The sequence below is a fragment of the Ochotona curzoniae genome, unplaced genomic scaffold (assembly GCF_017591425.1).
Source record: "Ochotona curzoniae isolate NIBS_2020 unplaced genomic scaffold, NIBS_Ocur_1.0 scaffold_4506, whole genome shotgun sequence".
NCBI lineage: Eukaryota > Metazoa > Chordata > Mammalia > Lagomorpha > Ochotonidae > Ochotona > Ochotona curzoniae.
In genome coordinates, this window is record NW_024467119.1 from 26,335,241 (window position 1) to 26,360,926 (window position 25,686).

General features: G+C 36.3%; 1 protein-coding gene across 1 annotated transcript in view; it reads right to left on the bottom strand.

Moving 5' to 3' along the window:
• PTPN13 (protein tyrosine phosphatase non-receptor type 13) overlaps nt 1-25,686 on the bottom strand; it is a 143,456-nt gene that overhangs the window by 41,615 nt on the left and 76,155 nt on the right. Inside the window, exons 16-25 of the mRNA XM_040966961.1 lie at nt 21,859-22,021; nt 17,388-17,805; nt 17,148-17,245; nt 15,468-15,524; nt 7,710-7,799; nt 7,326-7,433; nt 7,027-7,158; nt 3,256-3,719; nt 2,189-2,317; nt 306-399 (exon numbers count right to left, since the gene is read on the bottom strand). Coding sequence (XP_040822895.1) covers nt 306-399; nt 2,189-2,317; nt 3,256-3,719; nt 7,027-7,158; nt 7,326-7,433; nt 7,710-7,799; nt 15,468-15,524; nt 17,148-17,245; nt 17,388-17,805; nt 21,859-22,021 — 1,753 coding nt within the window. The remainder of the gene's footprint in view (nt 1-305; nt 400-2,188; nt 2,318-3,255; nt 3,720-7,026; nt 7,159-7,325; nt 7,434-7,709; nt 7,800-15,467; nt 15,525-17,147; nt 17,246-17,387; nt 17,806-21,858; nt 22,022-25,686) is intronic.

Genomic DNA, 25,686 nt, shown 5'->3' on the forward strand with positions numbered 1-25,686 from the left:
CTGCAAATGTAAAGAGATGGAGCAAAGTCCATCCGTTAGAAGTGCAGATGCTAGAATTTTTACCATCTTTGTCCCATTCTCTGGCAATTTGGTTCTTAGCATGTGTCAAACAAGATGTCTAAGAGAAGAAGCTGATTAAGAATTTCTGGAATAGCAGCAGGAAGTTTCTAAATGCTTTAATGTGCTGGCTGAGTAGGTCCTTATTTCATATTATGAATTTGAAGGTCTACACCAAGCTTATGATTTCTTATCTCGTTGTTATGGTACTTATGTATGTAATTTTCATATACATGCACACACTCTACCTTTGTGAATTCTGCCATCAGACTCCGCAGCTCCTTTGGGAATAACAGCTTTCACATAAATGCCACCGTGTCTGACACTGGTATTCACACCTCCCTAAACATTAAAAAGCCAAAACTAACATTTGATAACAATAACATACATATATGTTGAAATATTTAATTATTTTTATTAGAAAAGCAGATCAGATTTACAGCGAGAAGGAGAGACAAAGGTCTTACTTCTGTTGGTTCACTCCCCAAGTGGCCACAATTGCTGACCTGATTTGAAGCCAGGAGCCAGGAGTTTTTTTTCAAGTCTCCCATGTGGGTGCAGGGTCACAAGGCTTTGGGCCACTTTCTGCTGCTTCCCCAGGCCACAAGCAGGGAGAAGGATGGGAAGCAGAGCAGTCAGGACATGAATTGGTGCCCAACTGGGATCTTGCTACTTATAAGGTTGTAATGTTTAATCATTGAGCCTCTGTGCTGAGCCTAACAATAACATATTTTATACTTACTCTCTAAATGTGATCCCTAGAAAGAATCCAATTTGCCAGCTAACATAGTCATTTATATGAACATGTCAGACTATTTCAAGTCCCAAGAATGTCTGTAACTATGTTTTCCAAATGTCAAAGCAGTTTCTCTTCTGTACAACTCTGTTCACTTCAGAATACAACAATAAGGCAGATTCTGACTATGTGAGGGATTGCTCTTTCTTGGTCAGTCTACAGCAAGCACTATGAGCATGCAGAAGGCAAAATCCATCCATGCAAAGTTAGTGTGGTGACATAACTATCAGAAAAAAATTACACAAAATAATATGCTTCAGATTGTTTTTGTGTATTTGAAAGCAAATTTTGTTAGTCAAGGGAAAATAAGCTTTTATTTGAGAAGGCTTTGGAGAAGATTTTAAAAAATGTGACATGAGATCAGATGAATTTTCTATTTCTTACAGATATATGACTTTTAACCTCCTTTTACAATTAAAGGCAGTAAAATTTTAAAGAAATTAAGGGAAAGGAAAAAAATGCCACATCTTAAAATGTGCTATAAAATTAGGTTTTCTTTTTTGAAAACCTAAATTTAAAGTACTATTCTATGATGTTCCTAAGTGGCTTTTAAGAATTATCAATAATCTTCAAATATGAAAATATTCCAAGTTAGGGACAGTATCTTTATTAATGCAACTCTACAAAAGGGGCTGGCTTTGTGGCTAAGTGTGTAGAGCTGCTGCTTGCCACACCAGCATCCCACACGCTCAGCTGCTCAGTCAGCTCCTTGTTCATGACCCTGGGGAGCAGCGGAAGATGACTTGGCTAGAGCTTCTAGTTCCTGGCTTCAACTTGGTTCAGCTCTGCTCACTGAGGCTCATCTATAGGGAGCAAACCAGCGGAGGGTGTGTGTCTTCTCTATAACTCTGGCTTTCCAACAAATAAATAAAGCTCAAAAAACCCCAGCAAAACTACAACAGTTTCATTAAATATTCTAGGCTTATGAGTTAGTTAACAAACATATATATTCCATGGGAACCTTTAATTCTAAGATACTAAAATTCTTATAGACACATGATGAAAAGAAAGGATATATAAATATAGAAAGTTCTTCAATATTCATGATGCAGGTTAAAAATAAATCATTCCATTATTCTATATGTTCATGAAGAAGTTTATCAAATACACATATATGCATTAGTGTTTTAAGTTTTATATTCAGATAAAGCAAGTATGAAGTCTATAGGAGAAAGGCAAAAAATGAGTATTATACTTCTAGTTTTTTTAAGGTAAGCTTCAATGCTTATATTTTGACAAGCATTCCACTCGAAGTAAAATTAATGAAACTCTTAGGCTGGCATATGACAGGCTGCAGAAATGAAGAAAATATTTAAAAACCTTGTCAAACAGTACCGTGACACTTATTCCCAAGCTGTTATCATTTTTAGTCAGTTCAACCTCAAAGATATCTCCAGGTTTAGGAGGTGATGAAAAAGTTTTAAAATTCATTTTGCTGGATGGATTCACCGAAGAGGAGGATTCCTTAATAAGGAAAAACAAACAAAAAGGGATTTCTTGTTAGAGTCATAATGGGTTTTTATTGAAAAATAAGTATGTTCTTTGGGAAAATTAAAAATAACCAAGGTATTAAGGAATAATACAGAATATATTCAAAGAACATATGCATTGGTAGGCTCTTAAGAGATCATCTAGCCCAATGCATTCTTCTTCTACCGAGAATTTGATGCCTGAGATGCCTGAGATGCAAGGCTGAGAAACTGATGCCCTGAGAACAAGTGCTCACTTCTGGTTAAAACAGTTAGGCATGTCAACAGGAGACCTGGGTCCCTCTACGAACCTGGTTTTTACATCAACTCCATTCCAAACTTCTTTCTATTTTTTTTAGAAATCAATGTATATTAAGCAGTAGTTGCTAAACTACAAAACTTAATTTATAAGGCAAAATATTGTGTGAAGAATGTCGATTTTTCCAGTGACCAAAAGGCATATGGTTCATCTCTAAAATTGCCATGATTATGTTTATAACATTTCTAAGAGTGAGCTATTTCTAATGCTGTTACTATCATGAAGTATTTTAGAAGAATTTAGGGTTGCGAATATTACACTCAGCTGCCCAGGTGAACTATTCGGAAATGAGTTCTCAAATACTAAAGTTCTCTTAACACAAATATTAAATACGTAAGAGATGAACCATCTACAGGAAAATAACATGATCTGAATATTTTTTCCTTTGTGTTATCAAGGTGAGACTTAAAATTACAGTTATTTTAGAGTTAATATTCAAAGCTTCTGATTTCCCTGAAAGGCACCAGCAAATGTAGTAGCAATTAGTAACAGAAGATATATATCATTCTTTTCAGAATAATGTGAACAGTTTGTAGCCTATATTGCTCTGGATCATACTGGCTGTTGCTGGTTAAATTAAAAAAACAACCTGAAAGATTAAAAAGCGACTATGCCTTTTTTGGTGTTTGATGGTTCTGACTGCTGGAGCAGGTGGCTTCATCCATGTCTGAGTCTGCACGGTCTGAGTGATCAGTCACATCAACCACACCAGGTGGCTTGGCTTGGCTCCGGATACTGTCGGTGGACGTCCTCTGCTTCTCAGTTGCTTTGGCTATTACAGATGGGGAAGGGCTGCCACGCTGGGAGTCCTGCCAGGCTCGGTCACTTAAATGGCCAGCCAAGAAACCATTGACCTGGCTCTGCGACAGACTGGCGCTCTCAGTCCTGGAATCTTGAGAACTAAGGCTTCCTTCCCGCAGGCCCCCGGAGAGCCCAAAGGAGTTTTCTGAGATGTGCCTCAGGGTACCCCGTGGCCAGTGGTGATCTTGAGAAGAATCCACAGCGCTGTCTTGAGTGTAGGAAGGTTTCTTCATGTAGTTTTTCACTCCGTTGGCAAAATGCACAGGGGTAGAAGGCACTAAAATTCAAAACCCATCAATGAAAGTAATAAGTCAGTGAGATACGGATGTGCCTGTACACAAATGCAACATTCTCTGAAAGCTGCAGAGACAATCTTACAGACAAAAACTGGCTCAGGCTGGAGCCACCTCAGGGTGATACGTTTGGTCACTCCCTTTGGTCATTTTTGCAACAGTCACCTCTGTTGAAATGTGTACCTATTTTTGCTTTAGTTCTTCACTTTCATTCACCAAATCCTATTTCAAATCAGTTTCCTGAGTCCAAGGATAATTTATACTTTTTTGAATTTCCAACACCTTTATTCCTCACTTATTTAATATTTATTTGCACATTTGTTTTACATTGTTTAATCAGACTATATGTATCCAAAGAGTATCACTAATATACACAATTTTCAAGGAAAAACGTGTGAAAAACTCCTGTGTAACAAGAATGTAGACAGGAAAACTGGAGTAAAGATACAAATAGCTCATACACACACACACATATTCATATATATATATATATATATATACACACACATATATATATATGAAGACAGTCTCACTGTTGATCAACGATGTGCTGTGTGTTTTCTACCTCCTGAGAAGAGATAGTAATAAAATAATCCCATGTAGCTGTGGCAAAGGTAAAATTTCTCCGTTACATGTTCTCTTGTAATCTTGTTTTTGCTATAGTCAGAGTAAGAAAACTATCCAGTGAATTAAAACTTTGTCTTCCCTGATAAAGCATAAATTCCATAGGGGTACAGGTTTTATGTTTTGCACACATCATATGCCTTCAATGAATGAATCTGTGACTTCTTTACAAAATCTCTGGTAAAAGCAAAAAATGAAAATCCCTTAGAGCTCTATTTGGGTGAAATAGATTTGTTCTGAAATGACATGCTTTTTAAAATTAAAATAATGGCAAGTAACAGAACTCAGTGTTCTGCTTCTTGCAAATATTCTGCTTGTGGCTACTTGTCTCTCAGAGGTATGCGATGGTGTTCCCCACTACAGTCATCTTTTGCCTAGGGTAACCAGACTGTAATTTATAGAGAGGGCTGTTGTGATAAATGCACAATATATATCATATATATTCATATACCAAATGTAGATATATCTATATGATACATACATGTAAGATATATCCACACATATATGCATATATCAGACACCACACACATACATATATGTAGATATCATACATCATATATACCACATGTATAATGAGCTGAAACACCTTACATATAACCTGGCAATGTGCTGATTTATTTTTATATTACTTAACTTTCATAATCTACAATAAGCACTTCTGAGGAACCATTTGATTGATGAGCACAATGAGGCTCATTCCATTCATAATTTTAAGAGGCAGAGACCGATTTCGGGCTTGGACCATGGAGTCCTCCACGCTACCCACCCACCCACTGCACTGTCCTATTTCTGGGTGTATGTGCTTCTTCTTTCTAAAAGATTTACTTATTGAGGCGCTGTACTTAGGTATAGCACACTGAGCTATGGATGCCAGTTTGTGTCCTGGCTGGTCTACTTTCCATCTTGCTCTTTGTTAATGTGTCCAGGAAAGCAGCAAAAAGCAGCCCAGTGCTTGGGCCCCTGCGCCCATGTGGGAGGCCTGGAAGAGGTTCCTGGCTCCTGGCTTTGGACTGGTCAAGTTCTGGCCATTGTGATTATTTGGGGGGTGAATCAGTGGATGGAAGACTGGAAGACCGTTCTCTCTTTCACTTTCTCTCCCTCTCTCTATGAAGCTCTTTAAAGAAATATTTGAAAGGCAGAGCAACAGAAAGAGAGATGGAGACAGATTTTCATCTGCTCGTTTATTCCCCAACTAATGCCTGTGACAATCTTGGTTGGGTCTGGGACCCAAGGACTTAGGCCATCTTCTGCTGCATTCCATGACACATTATTAGGAAGTTGGCTTGGAAGCAGAGCAGCTGACACTCAAATCAGCATGCTCACTTGAGATGATGGTGAAGAAACTGGCAACTTAATCCAACATGCTGCAACACTGGCCTGTGTGTGTTTCTTACAACTGTCCCACTATTTGATTTTCTAACAACTCTATGCAAGGCAGACACAGTAGGACATAAATAACTGTCTCTTAAATAACAAAACAAAAAACTGGTTCAAGAAGACTTACGTTACACAGTTAATCAGTGGTACTGGTAAGGTTTAAACTTACTGATTTTGACAAATGCCTCTTAAAAATGCTAATGGCCAGGATTAAGGGACAAAATGATATGGTCTCGTTTTAAAATTTCTAGTTTGTTATTTTCCTTATTTATATTTACATTTACATTATATTTATGTTTACTCTATTTACAAAGCAGAAAACAGAGCAAGAGCGTGATTTTCCATTTGTTGGTTCACTGCACAAAGGCGTGTAACAACTGTGGCTGGGCTAGGCCAGGAACCCAACACTTAATTTGGGAATTTAGGTCTCCAACAAGGATAATAAGGTCCCAAGTACTTGAGCCATCTCCTGCTGCCTTCCAGGGTGTATGCACATTAGCAGGGAGTTTGACCCAGGGCCTGAACCTAGGCACTTTTTTTATGGGAATGCAGGTGTCCCGTGTGGTATCTCAACTGCTGTCTCAAACGCCTGTGCCATGTTCTTTTTTATAACTAGTTTTGCACAGGATTCCACACATAAACAATGCATAACCATACTAAATACACAATGACAAAGAATTGTATTTCTGGGGATTGGAGGGTTGGCTCAGTGGCTAAATCCTTGCCCTGCATTTGCCAGGATCCCAAATTGGTGCTGATTTGTGGGATCCCAAGTGGCTGCTGATTTGTGTCCTGCTGCTCCACTTTTTATCCAGCTTCCTGTTTGTGGCCTGGGAAAGCAGTAGAGGAAGGCCCAAAGCCTTGGGACGCTGCCTCCATGTGGGAGACCTGGAAGAAGCTCCTGGCTCCTGACTTTTGGCTTCGGATTAGCTTAGTTCTGGCCATTGCAGCCACCTGCAGAGTGAACCAGTGGATGGAAGATCTTTGTCTTTCCTTATCTCTGTAAATCTGAATTTCCAATGAGAATAAATCTTTTAAAAAAATTCTATTTCTGATTTGACCTAAGAAGAGGTAAAACACACCAGGTAATCAGAATTCAGTTTTGTGATATCAATTTAGCATGAACTCATTTTGTGCATATATTACTGAAGAGGAACAGGACTATACTGGCATATGAAATGAGAAGCTTAAATCCAATTTAATTACTTTAAATCTAGTCTATTGGGTCAACATGGTAAAGTACTTGTAAAAAGGGAAATAAAACATATCTAAGAGCATCTAAAAGTTTACCTTTGGAAATCTTTTCTTTTGGCTGAGAGATAACAAGTGTCACATTCTCAGGTGCATTTTGCAAAATTTCAATTGCAGCATGGTGGCTAACTCCCTCTAGACTCACACTATTTACAGATATCAAGCGGTCTCCTGTAAAAATAGACAATTCAGTGTTTTCAACAGCCAAGAAAAATTCATGTTAAATCATAAAAAAAATGTCACTCCTTTTTTGTCTGTCTGCTTGAATTTCCACTTTTGCTATCTATACAGTCATGGCTGTCAATAAGTATTTCAGAAATTATCAGAATGCAAGGTACCTGGTTTTAAGCATCCATCTAAATCAGCTGGTCCTCCAGGGGTAATTGAACTGATGAATACTCCTAGGTCTAGTCTTCCCGTTTTTTCCCCACCAACAATTTGAAATCCTGTAAAATAGCATACCACAAAAAGATTTTAAAGATATTACGCCTGAAACAAGTATGTTGAATAGGTAGCTGATGCATGGTAGGTAGAATTATCTGTTAAGTTGGTGTGTTTCTTGCAGGTACTGCATCGTTGGCATTTCGTATCAAAGTGGAGGGATGGGATTGTGCATGGGCCACCAGTATCTGGATCGAAAGGGGACTAGCGTCTCAACACCAGTGCTATGCTCTCAGCCTTTTCTTTTTGGATTTGCAGACCAAAAAGAATATGCAACTTACCTAAGCCATACTTTGCATCTTTCTTCAGGTTCACCAATGTGATCTCCCTTTCTGGTGACGACACAACACTCCATCTCTTGTGTAGCACATCTATTGGGAATTTATAATTTTAGAAATAAATAAATAGGCTCAGGCACTAAGATTCTCAGCTTGCATAAATTTAAATGTTAACAAAAGTCATTAATAGACTGTTCTGTCACTTTAAAATATAATTTGAAGTTACTGGATTCATTTTTTTGGTGATTTATAATTTACACAATGATTAATGTCACATTTGTTCCTTTAGAAATAAATATATTTTAGTTACACATGAGTTAAATTCTTTAAGCCGGATTAGTCAGTTAACAGAAAAAAAGCTGAGCTTTCAACAATCACAGTTGATTCCCTGAATTTGACCATGCTCAAGACACTAAGAATTTCTCAGTAACAGATGGTTAACAAAATTTATAATTGGTATATCACTATTGGCAAATTTATGAGTAAAACAACAATAAAGAGAAATGATCTATTTTTTTAAGGTACCAATGATAATGATTTGTCTGGCATACTAATTCTCAAAATTCTTTATTTCATACCTCACTTGTTAAACAATCTCATGAGGAAAGCTAAGAAATGACCAACATTGCTTTTGAGATGAGGAGTAACTGAGTTGTTCACGCGTATCACAGCTCGCATCATTGCTCAGTAAAATGCCACAAGCCAGTGCTTGATAAATGGCTGTTCGATTTTAAATGAATGTCAGTACTGGAACTAAAATTTACTTCTGTATTTCCAGTTAGGTATTTTCCTTTTTTTTTTTCTTTTAGAGAAGGCTAATCATTTGCAAATATTTTAATTGAAACAATAAACATGGCATTTGATTGCCCTGTCTATCAGCTTAATTCATCTAGTTAGCAATGAAAATATTGAAACACACATTATCAACTATAGACTGACATTTTAAACAGGCCTTTGAAGGTCGTGGTAGCGATGGTAAGTTTAACACATTCAGAAAGACGGTTTTGTAAACTAAATCTTCTGATTCAATTCTGCATGGTTTCACTACTGTGTATATTAGGATTTCCTTAAACGTTCCCATGCATTACAAACACAAGCCTTATTTCTGCATGTTTCAAAATAATAAATACAATTTATGAACTTAAAATTGGTCTATCATGTAACATAAGATGTCTCAATTTCTATAGTCTGACAAAACAAGCACACATTTCATCCCAGGAGTAAACTAACCTTGCATCTTATGCACAGTGTTAGTACAATTTGCTAGCTCCCTGAGGTGGATGAGCTACTATTCTGTTGTTTCTCATTTCTTTCCTTTCTTCCTTCTCTTTCTCTCTCTTTCTGTCTCTTTCTTTTTTTCTTTTTCCTCTCCCCTCTCTCTTTTTTTTAAATCAAAATTCAATAATTGATATTGGAGGTAATTTGGTATTTCTAATGAGTTTCTTAAGTAAAGAATAAAAATATCACTGAACAATGATAGGAACAGCCTTACATATTAAGAACTATTAGGAACTAAAAGTTAAAGAGCTGTTAGGACCTGAAAGTTAAGTTAGAGTTCAATACATATACATGCACTTGCTGTGAGCTTGAGAACCTGATATGTGAGCAAATTTTTATAAAACAAAAAAGGTAAAAAAAAAAGCTGTTTCCTCCAAAATGAAAAAATCTGAAATCCATGAATAGATTTTTCAAATATACATTCTCATATACACTTAGGCCTTGCTTAATGATCTTATTCACTAGCCAAGATTCTTTTGGCCTAAAACAGGTATTTAGCTCCAATTTTTAAGCTAGAACATACACACACAAATAAACAAAGAGCAACATACAGAAAACAAAACAAATACGGAGTTAAGTCTTCTTAGAAACTGAGATCAGTGTGGTGTTTCAGTGACAACATTGGAGGTGGAAAGACAGAACAGATCAACCACAGAAATGAGTCAATGATAATGATTGCTCTAGGTTTCCATTATTTTTTTTAAATCGGGTTTCAGGTTTAGACACCCAGTTAGGATACATGGAAGCTGACGAAATTCACTCCTCTAACAGTACTTGGTAAGTCCAAAGCCAAGTAGCTCATAGAAAAATTCCCTAGTGTAGACAGAATGTGAAGAAAGAAGAACAGGTTGGAGAGAGAAATAGCTCCTGAGTTTCTCTGTTTCTCATTCCAACTAAGAATACAACAGTACTTAACTTTGCTAGCTTTTAAACTTTCGTTAGCATTGTAGAGACAAAATTTGCTTGCTCTATTAAAAGCATTTCTGCTTTTCATTATAGAACTGATTAATTTTAAATGATTGCATAGGAATATTTGTCAGAAGTCGTAAGTGCTCATTCAAAGAATAAGAATGTCACATCTTTATTTTAATAATTTTCAACATCTGGTTAATTAGGATTGGTTATTTGTATTACTCATTTGGCTAATAAGTGTGTGTGTATATATTGCTTGCATATTTATTTCCTTAACTGGAAGCAACAGAGTAAGATTCCTATGATTCAAGGGTTTACTCCTGATATCTCAGCATTCATTCATTCGTTCAACTTTTCTTCCATCCTGCACATGTTTACTGAGCAGCATTCTTGTCAAAGTTTATCACTAGACTCTTTAAGTAAATTAATGAGGTGATAAATCAAAGTTGCTGTCACATGTGAGAAAAGATCTAGTTTTACCATAAAACAAAGCTCTGCAGATATTAACACCAATACAGCTGCGATACAAAGCCATGCATAAGACCTACAGAAGGTCCTAAGAAGTGCTATAGTGGTTCTGATGGTGAGAGGCTTCTTCCTGCAGAGAGTAAAGGAGAGACCCCCTAAGAGGAAGGGTAGGGGTTTCATGGGTGGAACGTACAGAGAGAAGCAGTACAATAACAGCAGTTGGCATGGCAAGAAGGCAGAACGTGTTCTGGGAAATGTGTACAGAACAGATTTCAGTGGTGTGTGTCTGTGTCTGTATGTTGCAGTGGTACTGAAGAAATCTAAAAAGAGAAACTCCCCAAAGTACAATTTTTTTTTAAAGAAAACAGGGACAGTGTCCACTAAATTTGGTGATGCAAGACTTATCACTGTGAGGGCAGAAGAACGAAGCCTGTTGGCTTGTAGTGGCGTGCTACCAGACAGCACTCAGCACATGCTGAGTTTCTATTTATCTTTGAATTCTCACCACAAATGCTTAACATATTTTTTCCATCAGTTTTTCAAAAATAGGGAGGCAGTACTTGAGGGTATATGACAAACGACAACCCAAGTAAACTTAGAGATACCTGCAGAAGTCAATGGAGATTGAATGGAGTTTATAAATCTCTTGATTATGGGATAGCTAGATATTTTAAATACCAACATATTTCTGAATTAGTTTAATTACCATATGAAAACAAGCAGTAATATTCAAATATTTACATCTTTAAAGTGATTCTCCTATTGATATATACTATAAACACAGCAAATTTTGCAAGTATTTTAAGAACCTCACACCGAAATTTCCATTCTTTAGATAACATATGCTGATGACTTACCAATAATGTTATTAATGCAGGAAACAGCTTAAGAAAACTTGATAAATATATGATTTTTAGTACTGTGCCAGCATTTATTGAGTCAGTCGGGGCTACAAAACCTTTCTAGGACCCAAATAAATCATACATAAAACAAGAAGCTTTGCGCTGGATAAACTTTAAAGCTCTTTACAGTCGTCACTTTAATTGACTCTTTTCTTTATGATTCATTGCTGTAAATCTGCTCAATCCTTTACGAATACGATTTGGTCTTTCATTTTTATGATAATTTTCAGCTTTGTATGAGTCCCAATTAAACATTCATGGGGAGAAAACTAACATTTGAAACTATAATGATCTTAGACATCTGATTTTCAAGTGTGTTTTAAAATCTCATCTGTTTGCATCATACTACACCTTATTACTTGAATTAGATTGCTCATGAAGATATTCATTTTAATATTGGGAAAAAGATTATTTCAGTGTGTGTATCACACTACTCTGCACCAAAAAAACTCTTATTTTTACAAGAGCTTTTGGTTTGTTTTTTGCATTCCTTCTTTGTTAAGAATACTGAGTTCAACCCCATAAAATGCTGGCATGTATTCTGTGGTTTGGAAACTCAGGAAAACTTAGCTAAGAATTGTTTTTTTTTTTTTTTTTTTTTTACTATATGGAGAATTACAGTAAAACAAACTGACAAAAATCAATTTTATGTAATTTTTGGACAGTCCTTAAGCATTTTTTAAATTTAGTCTCTGACACAAGAATATAATGAGTGTGTTTTTTGAAATGTTGAGCAACTTGTTTTTTGAAAATCACAAGAAATAAGAATAATTTTCACATCTCTGTCTCAAAGTATAATATCAGAAGACTTGTGGCTTTTTCCATCACCTCTTTCAAGTTTCACTTTAATGAAGTATCTTTGGAAGGCCTAAAAGGCAAGACTGAATTGAATAATTCAGCTGTATTATAAATGGTACGCCATTCGTTATACACTGATATTCACTCATTATTGTCTTCAGATAGTCTAGGCCAGCAGGCAAAGCATTAACATTAGAGTGAGAAGGTGTATATTTGACATATGGACAAGTAATTTCAGTTTTTGATCCCTACTTGTTGTTTTTGGAGAAACATATCTGACATACTCTGTTATGTGACAACTTGATTTTCATCAGAGCAGTAATTCAAACTACTTAAGACCAAGAGGAATTTGAGAAAATACAAAGTATTGCTTGCAAGCCGGGGAAACCTCTGAAATGTGGTTTGACCCCTCGCAGGGCACCGTTGGGAGAGGAGGCCTCTAAAGGTTTAAAAAGAGGAACTCATGTGCATATGCTTATTGGATAGCCGATGTAAGTTCATGACGATTTCCATCAGAACCTGAGTTGAAACACTTTCCAAGTTCTCATCTCTGAACAGATTATCACCCAGATGTTTTCCAAAGTTTAGTTGGGAGAAATCACACATACACATGAGAAGGCACTTTCATGCCAGGAGGCAATCTGAAGGGCAGATTAGAACATGGGCACATCGCCCATGTTCAAAACACTACCCTGCAACTTGTTAGCTCTGGGACTTGTGCGTAACTCATCCTCTATGCTTTTGGTTTCTCCTTCAAAAAGGAAATAATAACAGTAATCTAGTCATTGGGCTGCTATGGGGATCAAATGAGAAATAAATGCAAAGAACTTAGAACAGTGTTGGGCACATTGTAAGCAGCCAATGATTAACCCATGTACATTTACCATGACAGACAAATAACTAAGTTGTGTTATATATGTAGATGTTGCAAATTCAGTCCAGATAAGAAATCTGAATGCTGGTGCTATTTTGCTGAGTGTTAAACACTCACTGTGCGATGCCAGCATCTGAGCACCAATTTGAGCAGCAGTCGGAGTCTTGGCTACTCTTCTTCCATCTAGCTCCCTGTTAATGCATCTAGGAAGTAATTGGGTCTCTGCTATTCATAAGGAAGTCGGAGGTGGCGTTCACATTCCTGGCTCAATCTGACCCGGCACTGGCTGGGTGATTATTTGGGGAATGAACCAGTGGAGGGAAGGTATTTTTCTCTGTCTCTCTCTCTGTGCTGATCTTTCAAATTAGTAAGTAAGTAAGTCTTTTTAAGAAAGAAATCTGATAACCAGAAAAGTATAAAGCAGACTCTTAGTAACTTGTGCCCAAGTATAACTTCAATAGTGTTTTCCATAATGATATTCTTTCAAATTCAAAAACAAAATGAGAATGGAAAAAGTTCTTCGGTTCCTGTAAGAACTTAAGATGTTGTGTATATTTTTATTTATGGAAATAATTTCCAAGAAAGAATTTCCTCTCTTGAACAATTAATAGGCGTATTTCTCTTAGAAATACACAAGATAGCACTTTGATGTTTGCTAATATTAACATACAAATATATTCCAATATGGTTTGGACTTACTGTTATGTTTTTCTCTTGCCTAGGCTAGGAAAATTTAGAACTAATTTGAGAGTTTTATCAAGTTTATCTTTGTTCAAGTTTATCTTTGTTAATAAGTGTGATTTTTTTTCACACTTCTGGTTAGTTCACCTTTGAGATGAGGGTTGGGTGTAGGTGTCTGGCACGGTGGCTGAGATGCCAGTTGGGGTGCTCACTCGCTATCTCAGTGTTCTGGGGCTGCAGTAACAGCTCTCATGTCCCATTCCAGCTTTCTGCTAATGCCCACCCTATAAGGCAGTAGATGATGACTCCTGCCACTCACATGGGAGCCCACAAATGTCAGAGGCTCCTGGCTGCAGCCCACCTCAGCTGTGGCAGGCATTGGGGAAGTTGGAAGATTGCTCTGTCTTCATTCAAAAGAGGAGTGAGTATTAGATTCTGAATGGTTTTGGAGGAAAGTAGCACATACATAGCATGAAAACATTCTTTTCTATCAAAGTTGTTAGATCAAGTAAGATAAAGTATGTGAAAATTCTTTGTAACCTAATTCTTAAAAATCTTAAATTCACTGACATGCAAGTCACATTTCTGATCTTTCCCCTACAATTTTGCTTCCCCTCTTCTCTTTTTTTTATAGTGGTTAAATGAAGTAATGAAGTTTAATGAGGAGAATAAAGCTGACAATCCAGGCAGATGTCTCAGAAAAGTACTGAGAACTATATATTTGTTTCTCAAATTCCTTCAAAACCATAAATTTAACCACTTAAAGTCTTCAAATTCTCTTCATAATATTTATGAGAATACTCAAAACTGGCCCCTGTTTAGTTCTTGATCTCACTCTAGCCACCAAATATCTCTACACTGAGACTTTGTAAAAATTTTACACTTATTTTTATTTATTTGAAAGGAGCTAAGGAGAGAGGGAGGGAGGGAAGGAGGGAGGGAGAGAGAGAGAGAGAGAGAGAGAGAGAGAGAGAGAGAGAGAGAGAGAGAGAGAGAGAGAGAGAGAGAGATCTTCCATCTGCTGGTTCACTTCTCAGATGCCCACACCTGCATTTACTTCATACATGCCCCAGAGTAATTGTAAGTCTTAGTGTAATTAGGTTAAATTTTGGGTAATTATGACTAAATTAAGAAACTTTGGGCCAAGGTAAAACACAGAAAGTAGACTTATTTGCCTTGTATCTTCCTGGCTGTGCGGCATCCAGAGTTCAGAAGATCTGTGCTTGAATAGCCACTGCTCTGAAAGAACAACTCCATTGCATTGCTGCTTCAAGATGCGGAAGGTAAAGGATACTTGATCTACTTTACCAAAGCCAAAAGAGAGCTTCCTCCAGGTCTCCCCATTTGTGGCAGAGACCCAAGGACTAGAGCCACATCTGCTGCTGCTTGCAGTGCAAGTTAGTAGGAAGCTGGATAGGAAGGACAGGTAGGAATATGAAAGACTCTGTTATCTTCTCTCTCATTACATTTTGCTTTCAATCTGGAAATCTATCAATCTGTATAAATCCTTTTTATTTCAAAATTCAGTTCAAGCATATCTTTAAGTTAATGGCTTCAGTTAAAACTACATTTAATCAAAATGATCTCTGAACTGATCTATTGCATTTGTTTCTCAATTAGTGCCCTTATCTTTAATTTGCCATTTGTTTAATTCATCAACATTAGCCTAACTCACAAGGCCCATTACACTACTATGAGTCTGGGAAAATACAAACTCCTCTGACTCCAGTGTAAGGTCTAAAATCCTTGGAAGAGAATTGAAGAGTTGTTAGGTCTGAGGGTATCTCACAAGGTTAAAAAGAAACAAGAGATGATGGAAATCAAGGGAAAAACATTTTGTTAACCTACCATTTTCTTTTAAGAGTACTTGGGATGAAGTATTTCCAGAACTATGCATAGTCATTCCTGTGGTATAAATTAAATTATTAGACATTTAGTGAAACCTTCAGATACTAGATACAGAAGCAATTTCTTCTGATAAATTCACAAAAGTCAACAAAACATTGAGGCAGCAACATTTTCTTTCATGTACACTGAGAAAAATATTCTTTCTCTTGGTGCATGTTTACCATTCCTAAATAGTAACTAAGCTTATACATTTGTTTTGTAGCATAAATTTAAACACAAATGTATTGTTTCTGACAGTGACATTTTGATATGTCAAACATGGAATGATGAAATTGAAATCAGTTTTAAAAACACTTCACATGGAAAATAAAGTAATTCAAAATTCAGTAAGTATGAATGAATAATTTAAATAAAAAATGCAGAAAATGGTGTCCTTTTTCTGGGTGATTTTTATTTAATCTGTGTTTTTTTTTTCCCCAGAGTATTTAGGTCTCTCTGACACATGATGAATTCTCATATAGTTCTTAGCTTTCCAAATTAAAATAGCTTAGGATTTATGAGATCCTTTAATACAAAAGCATTCTTTAGAAAGTATTTCCTAAAGGGTTCTTTTGAGACTATTTTTAATACATACATAGTGTGTGTTACCCATAGGATGTTTTGTTTTTTATCTGTCCAAGTATTTTTAAACAAAATCACCTTGCATTGCTGATAGTACAATCTGAATGGTGTGGAAGCCCGCATTAATAAAGCAATGCTACTCTCCATAATTGTTTAAAGCTGCAATATAAAGCTATTTTCTGATTACATTTATTCCACACATGCCCCAGAAGTAATTGTAAAACTTAGTGTAATTAGGCTAAACTTTGGGTAATTATGACTAAATTAAGAAACTTTGGACCAAGGTAAAACACAGAAGGTAGACTTATTTGCCTTGTATCTTCCTGGCTGTGTGGCATCCAGAGTCATAGTTCAGAAGATCTGTGTTTAAATAGCCACTGCTCTGACGCAACAAATCCACTGCATTTTTGTTTTAAGTTGCGGATACTTGATCTACTTGTCTTGCAAAGCAGTGTTGGAACATATACATAAACACACACAACTTTTGCAGATAAGTTATTAGGTCCTAGCTACTTCAAAGAACTTAAAGAGGCTTAATCCCAGCATGTCATCTTTTGTACATTTCAAAAAAAATGATCATTTTCCCCCCAGTTGGCTGTAAGTCAGTTGTTTCAATAACAAATGTTCTCCCGCCTTCCACCCTGAAAACGATCTAACTTTTTAAAAAACAATTTCAATTACACTCAGCTGACAGCACCCTAACTAAATCTTTCTCAGTAGGCTACTGCATTATTGGAGTTCACTCACATGGTCTTGTGAGGAAGAGTCAAAGGAAGAAATCCAAAGCAATAATGCCAGCTTGTCCTTCTCTTAAAGGAATTGCTACAGCTGTTGTGACCAAAAGGAGGCTAAGAGTGGTCTGTTTCATGAAGCAAATCACTTGCTAAATCAATGACTGGATTTGGTGAATGTCACTTTACTCTAATAAAAGTTTATATTCATGGTTTTGGCAATTACAACACAGAACTCCAAATAATTTCTTGATAATTAACACGGTCTTGTTCACTTGACTATGAGCATGAGGTTTGGGAGAGAAAAGGTAAGCTTGTTTATGCTGACCTACAACATAGGCTTGCCCACGGTCTTCAGTGGATGAGGAGTCTGATTCATGTTTCCTCCTTTCAGGACTTCTATTTAAACTTGCAACAGACTTTGAACTATAGAGGGAAAAGGAAGGGAGGAGGGCAAGTGTCAATGTAAAAAAAAAATATGGTGAAAATAAGAAAATGTCAAAAGAAAAACAGATGTATGAAATGGAAAATTTACAAATACATAAAGTTTGAGTTAATCATGTCTTACTTATTAAGTTTTGTGAGTCCTGCCAAAGATTCTGTATCAGATCTTGCCATCTGGTGGAAAGATTTCCCCACCAACTCCGCAATGGCTTGTGGTGGAGATTCCATGTTAACAAAGACATTTTTCCGATGAGGATAGAGAGAGGCCTGACTGAGATCATGGTATGATTTGCTCATTCCTCTAGGCTTTTCCTCCCAGGAAGGTTTGTCACTCTTCTCTTTTGAACTGTTTTGCAATGGCTGGTAAAGCGACAGCTCTGAGCAGGACAGCCTCTTCAGAATCTCAGCTTGGACTGACAGAGGTCGAACGGCAAGTTTGTTCAGGGTGCTGCTGGCCAGACTGCCAGTGCTGATTGCTCGTCCCATATTAAATCCTCTAACGGACTCTGCTTGCAGATTCAGGCTCCTAAACGAAGCTCTCTCTACAAGGAAATAGGATTGCTTTACACGATGGAAAAACCGCAGTACCTTTATGAGAAGAGTTAATTTAATAAATTCAATACAGCATGCAGTTTTCAATTATTTTGATCATCAGCATAAACAGCTTTCAAAGTGTGGCAACCAGGGGTTTTAGAAAGGAAGCCCAAAGATCCTTTTTTTCTCTCTCTCTCCACCACTGTAGCTTCTTCTCAGTCACAGTTGAATCAGTGATTTCTACTTCATCTAATGATTCCTATGGATCCAAGAATATTTGGAGCTCAAGCCTGTTGACCTTACAGATCTCAAAAATGAGGATGACGTTTAATAGATAATGTTCAACTCTAGTAGTGTCTGATAAAACAACAAACCAAGCATGGGGTGAGGGAGATATGAAACCTGGATGGGTGGATATGGTGAATACATGTCTAAAAAAGAGCTGTGCAGAAGGAAACTTTTGCTAGAGGTTTTTGATTATTAGATTTTTAAAAGATTAAGGTGTAGCAGAACCAGTGTGCATGATTCTGAAAGAATAAATCAATGAGCTGCACACTTTCAATGAGTGAATTGTATAGAATGTGAATTATACCTCGATAATACTGAACTCCCCCCCGCCAAAAAAGGAAACTTTTCAGCAAATCATTTGGTATTTCACTGTTACACCAACATCACAAAGGAATCATGGCAGAACCACACAGTACAAATCTTCTTTGTGTCTTTATGGCTGTAAATTAACGTGATTTAAGGGAGTGCAGATCTCTCTCTATGCTTACATTGCTAAATGTATTTCTAAATGTATTTCTAAAGTCATCTTTGGAGGATCAATTTAAAGATACTTCATATTTGAGGCTATTAGCAAAAGCACCGCATCATATGTAGCTAAAGTACCATATAGTTGCTCATGTATTTGGTGACTCACACAACAAGGAACTCACTTTGTTCCCCTTTGGAAGGCAGCAACTCATTGTACATGAAATAAAGTTTGACCACTAAATAGGAATGATGAGAAAACTTTTAACAATAAACACTCAAATGATTACTGGCTTAGATCCATCGTTATGTTCTGTTACATTTGCATTGTAGTTCCTAGGAAGATCTGAAGTTTTATGTCAGGTAGAAACTATAAAGGAAAATATTTTTTAAATTCTAATATCCATGCATCATAATGAAATATATCTCACTGTCACAAGGTTAATCTAATGTTTTCCATTAAAGTAGACATGGTTTTCAAATTCTCCAAATTATCTTTACCTGAAAATATGGAATTGATATCAGAGCAGACAGAACTTTTTCTAGAGAGCAGTCTTTAATCAAAAGAAGTAAAATGGAGTCTTATTTTGTTTTAATTATGAGGAACTAACTTTACATTCAATAGACTTTTCTCTCTGTAAGGAAGACGTTGCCTAAACTTTGGGAGCAATGAAGACAGCCAGTTCAGTTTAGGTTTTCTCTGCTTTGTGAGTCAGGCGTTACGTCATTCAAATACATTCAGATGGCTAGAACTTGAAATACTGCACATAGGGATCATAAGCCATCTACTTATCTAGTCTGTCCTACTACTTTTCACATATGACAGACTGCAGCAAGGACCATCTATTTGGAAAATCACATTAGAATCAAGCAATTTCCTAATTCTAATGCTTCCAATTTGAACTCAAAGGCTTCCTAAATTCCACATTCTAATGGCGATCCATCCTTGTTAGTTTGTTTCTGGTTTCACTCAGTTCCTTGTATAATTTTGTACTTTCTTTATCCTGAGCTGTTATGTTTTTCTGAAGAGACACTTTATTTTTATTATCCCTTTGTATTCAGCATTTATGAATAGTAAACTTTCAATAAGTGATTTTTTTTCCTCTTCATTTAATTCCTTGCAAATCAGTTCCCAAGGAATTCATCAGACAGAGGGTTAAGAGAACAGAGTTTCCTAATCTGAGCTCTAGCTATGAGGTATGGTGAGACACTTTCTTTGAATTTGTTTCCTCTTCAGTAAGATTTTGGACTATACTATGTTCTTTTTCTGGCACCAATATTCTAACAATCTAAAGAAGTACCATGCATTTGTTGTGTCATAAATTTCCTAGAAGTAACATGTTATCTTCAATTGTCTAGTATAGACAGTTAAGTAGGCCAATAGTTATTTCTAAGCTCATTCTAAGTATAAAATAATTCTTTGGTAGATCTAAAAATATCTGTAAAAATATGCATTGTTATTATCATAAAGTACCTTCACACATTCAATCTAAGGATATATAACTATTGTGATTCTAGGATTAAACCTGAGACATACAGAGTTTACCTCTAAACAAATGAAGAAAATGAGACTGCAAGAAGTCTAAGATTATTCAGTTACTAGCACCACAATTGCTGCAAGATAGTACAGTGGTATACAGTACAATAGTCTTATTCTCTGCTGCTGCTGCTGCTACTTCTAGTAAAATAACATGGATGGCAATAAAAAAATTGCTGAATACTCTATACCCAGCATTTCAAAGCATTCTCTATGTATGAATTTATTTTTTCTTAACCTTGCGATGCTCATTCAATGGAAGGAGAAACAAAGGCACAGAACTTAAGTGATTTGCCCAACGCTGTAGGGCTTGTAAAGAGTACAAGTCTGGTTTGAACACTGGGAGTCTGGTTTCAGAGCTCATGTTGTAAAATATCACACTGAGGATAAAGGATGGCTTCATGCTTTTGTCTTCTGACTCCTGGTTCATTGTACTATGTCTATAATGATGTGATTTTCCACTGCTCAATTCTTATTTCTACTGAATAGAAATTGGCCCAGATGAGAATACCAATAATCTTAACGGGTTTGATTTAGTACACTTTAAAATATAAGAGCATGTACATTTTTAACAAAGGACATCAGGCAATGGAAAATAATGATGAAATTAGTTTACAGCAATGATTACCATATTTCAATAGCTTAAAAAACATCACTTGCGAAAAGCTGCTAAAATGCAACTAGGGATCCAATTCCCAAAGATTGTGAATTTTCTAAGTTCCAGCTTCCTGGAATCTTCTTATTAAATAAATATATGGCTCCCACTGCCACCTCAATTTTGAAAGGTTCAGGGGAGAAAAAAAAGAAAGATTGAGAAATGTCTGTTCATAAGTTGTCATCACTCAAGCCTGATTCTATAGGGAAAATATTTTTCTGTAAGATTTTGGAATGTGAGAAAATTCAATTAAAATTTCCTTGTAAGTGCTATTTCCCCAAATTTTTATATTGCATACTTTGGAATACTTCACCTAACTCTACAAGCATTTATTGTGAAGAGCTGGATTTTGCATAACTTTAATCTGTACACCTGGTCTTGTTAAGTAAGTTTTAAATAGTTAAGGTGTGACTGAGTTTTTTCCTGTTGATTCTCTTTCAAAAGCAAGTGGAACCACTCTCCTGACTTTCTGTGTTGGGGGCTGTGATTATTCATCTCAAAATCAGAACAGGAATGCACACCAAGTTACCAGGTGATCCATCTGCCATCCACAAGACTGTATGGCCTTTTCATTGTCCTAGGTGCATACACTCTGACTCCACTGTGCTTGCGTCCGCTGCCTGATTCCTACTTCCTTCACCTGGAAAACTTTTGTTTATTTCCAACCTACTTAGAATATTTTTCTCCTTTAAATCCAATCTAAATACCAATTCTCCAGTACTCTAACCTCTGTTATCCACCTGGGAGTCTGAATGATATAATTCATCATTAAAATTTGGAACCTTCCATTTTGCATTATTGTTGCATGTATGTTGGTCTTACCTTGTCACTTGGTAAGTTCACTGTGGGTAGACAACATGGTGCAAATTTTATAATATTTATAATATTTACATGAACCAGTCAATTGCTAAGTATAAAACAGATGCTTCAGCTTGGGGATACTTTTTCCTAAATGAACATGAAATTGGAATCTCACCTACATTTGTGATACCTTTATGGACTTGGTTTAGTTATTTAAATCGTGTATACTTGGTAACTGAATATGCAGTTCCTTTAGAAGTTATGGTAAAAGTCATGCATATAACCTATAGTGTTCCGAAACAGTCTCTTCCTTACCAATCTCTTGGGCATCTTGGTTGCTCTGTCTTGCTCTCATCTGTAGCTGGAACTTATGCTGGGAAGAGCAAAGGTGCAGCAGGTATTGGCAAACTTTACTGCTTTCTGTCTGGAAGGAATGTTTTATTCCATCGGATGTATTCTGCAATGTGATTTTCTTTTTCTACAATATCAATCAGAGTTATTCATTGTTAAGATGCTTTCCTAGGATGTTTTATTCTATTACCAAATACTATAAACAAAGTAAGCATAAATACTATTTACATTTCCCATTACTAGGTGTGGGAACTTATTTCTAGTATAACTATGGAAAATATATTTCTATATAATTACAAAAAAATTCAGGAAATAATTTTATCATATTTGACAGCTGCAGCCTAAAAAATTATCTATCAATCATCAGCAAGAGCAATAATTGAAATGATTGATATTTTGAAGTTATCATGATGCTTACAAACACCAAGACTATTTGAAAAAAAAAAAAGAAAAGAAATGCAGGGGATTTCAAGTTCATGGAAGTGCATGCTATCTTTTACTTCTAGTTTTATAGAAAATTTTTTGAAGCTCCCTTTTAGGTATTCTATTTTCCTGGATATAGACACTGAAATTCAGCAAATATTTTTTAAATTAATATATGAGAACTATGCTTAGTCAAGTATATTTTGGTGGGATGAAGGCTGGGATAGAACTTGCAGGAAGTTAAGAAGTGGGAATGGAGAGGTACTAGGTAACATAACTGTTGCATTGAGGAATGAAGTGAATCAGTAATTCTTGCCAATTTTTGAAATGCAGGAAAATAACAAATCAGCTGATGTTTCTTGAAAAATGACTATCTCTGACATGAGACAGCGTCTCAAAATTTGCAACCCATGTGGTGATGCTTGTGGGTGACCCACATGCCTACGAAGACCAGCCTTAAGTGTGCTGGGAATCCAGACACGTCTCTGGGGGACTGTTGAAGTCTGGTTTGATTCTGCTCTTGCTCTCGGCATTGTGCAAGTAACTTTCTCTGTTTTGTGTCTTCTGTCTTCACTTTCATTGCAAAAAATAGGCACAAGAAAGGCAAACTCAGTAGCCTCACAAATGATATGATAAAGTATTATCTGAATTTTAATCATGCAGGTGCTATCTTCATAATTTCTGGTTTTGTTTATTTAGACAAAACTTTTCCCAAAGGTCAATTAGTTGTTCTATTTATCCATCTATTTTTTTTTTATCTGAGAGACAGATTTACAGAAAGAGAGGAGAAACAGAGAGAATGAGAACTCTCATGTGCTGGTCTACTCTCTCCAAATGGCCACAACAGCCAGAGCTGTCAATCCAAAGCCAAGAGGCAGCAGTTTTCTCGAGGTTACCTAAATGGTTGCAGTGGCTGAAGAACTTAATCCATCCTCTGCCGCTTCCCCAGGACATAGGCAGGGAGCTGAAATGAAGTAGAGCAGCCAGGACATGAACTGGTGCCCATATGGGATGCCAGCAAGTAGGTGGAGGATTACTGTGCCAAGGTACAGTGCCAGCTCCGTATTTAGAAATTTTAAAGTTATATCAAAACCACTTGAGCAAGAACCTCAGAGCATACCCTACATCCGAGACCTGGGGAGGGTGGGAAATTGGGTGGGCCTTCTCCTTTAATACCCACCTTTAAACATGAAGGAAACAATATGGAAAAAATAATAGTCTTACCCACTTTCCGGTAGCCCTTGAACATTTTTTACCCTAATTAACTATGTAAAGATTGTCAAAATATTAAAAAAAATTAAAAAAAAATTCTAAAGCTGACTTTTCTGGCCTACATAAAATTACTTTATGAAATTTTCATATTATAACCAGTACTATATTTAAGAAATATAATATAAATAATATAATAAATGTAAGAAATATAAATATAAGAAATAAACTAGTATTGTCTAATTCTAACTAAATATTATTGCTAATGAAATCTGCACGATCAAATCTGTTATGTTAAAAAAATGGGACCCATCAAGTCTTATAGAGGAGTTCATGATAGAGTAGCAACTATACTATTGTAGCAATGTGGGGAAAATCTGTCAGGGGGAATCCCAAATAAAATAAAATAAAATAAAATAAAATAAAATAAAAAGATATAGTAGCACCAAACTAGTGTCTTGATTGTCAGCATTGTATCTAGTAATTTATCAAACAGGAAAAAATTTCCACTATTAAAAATACCATTAATCATTATCAAGTAATTTGCATGGATACTGACTGTCATAGTCTACAGTTACTTCATTGATTGCAGTCTAAATAGGAACAAATGAATCTCCTTAGTCTATGAGTCAAAACCACATGCCAGGATCCAGTATCTGCACTGGTTCTAATCCCAGTGGCCCTGCTTTCCATTCAGCTCCCTGCCTGTGGCCTGGGAAAACAGTCGAGGATGGCCTGAAGCCTTGGAACTTTGCACCCACATGGGTGACTCGGAAGAAGCTCTGGGCTCCTGGCTTCGGATCAACTTAGCTTTGGCCACCGCAGTCATTTGGGGGAGTGAATCAGTGGATGGAAGATATTCTCTCTCTCTCCTCCTGTCTATACACCAGACTTTCCAATAAATTAAATAAATCTTAAAAAAAAAACCTACAGAATTGCTATCTGTATTAAACCGCAAAGGTACAACAAGGGTGAAGTCACACACCCACCAAAAAGGCCAAGGACAGGTTACAGGTCCAAAATAACTATGAAAAGTGATATTACAGATGTTCTAATAATTATGACAGATAACATGAGTTTGAAACACATCAGAAAAATATTTCATAGTCTCAAAGTGTTAACTGGTGGGCTGGACTAGACAGGTGCTGGAGGGAACTCGGTTCTGAGAGATGACAAGGACGCATGACTTCTTCCTTCTCCTTTGAGGTTGGTGATAAAAAATGAAGGTTATGGAGGAGACAGAACTTCAGGATAAACAAGTACTATTACATGCACAAAAGAGTCTGCATAGGAATAAGACCTATTCTCTCTTACAGCAGATCTTTAAAAATGAGCCAATCACGGCTCACAGCTAGTTCTACATATTGGGGCTGGTGTGGTAGCTTGGCAAATGACTATGGAGCTGAAATCTAGATAATATTTTGGCCTGTGTCTTTTCAAAACTGGTCCCAATAAAATTTGTAGTTTAGGTTTCCCTCAGACACCAGCATTTTCACTGTTGAAATGTATATTAAACCCAAGCAATTTCATGGCCTTCAATATTGGGAAGATAAAATAGTCTGGGATTTCCTGGGACTGTATTATTATCCGGTAATCTTAATGATACTTTTGAGTTTTGCAGGAAATCAGCCAGCTAACCACTAGGTCTAGAACTGATTTCAAAGGTTCCTAGGTTGAGCATTAAATATAGGGGATTTCAATATCATATGAATATCATTCTAACAAAACTGTATTTTCTTGTAATTCAAATATGAACTAATGGTCAGTAGTCCCTGAAAACCATTAGGAAAACAAACACTTGAATATATTTTGTATTCATCTGGGGTTTGCCAAAGGCACCTCAATGTTCAAATACTCCAACTACGTCCAAAATTAAAATATGTCTTTATATCTCACTATCTTCCTTATTTTCTAAAAAGAATTTTCTAACTTTACTTGTACAGAGTAAAGAATAAAACATAATTAACTGCAGAAAGTCACGGGACAAGTTCATACCGTAGTAAATTTCCAGACCTCTGAAAGGAATCAAATAACTGTTTCTTTGAGAGATTTACTACTTAGAGAAACAAGGCTGGCTGGAGTTAAGATAATTATTCCTCTTTAAACATTAGAGGGAGTTTTCCATGTGACAAGTTACAACATTAGAATAAGCTCTGAATT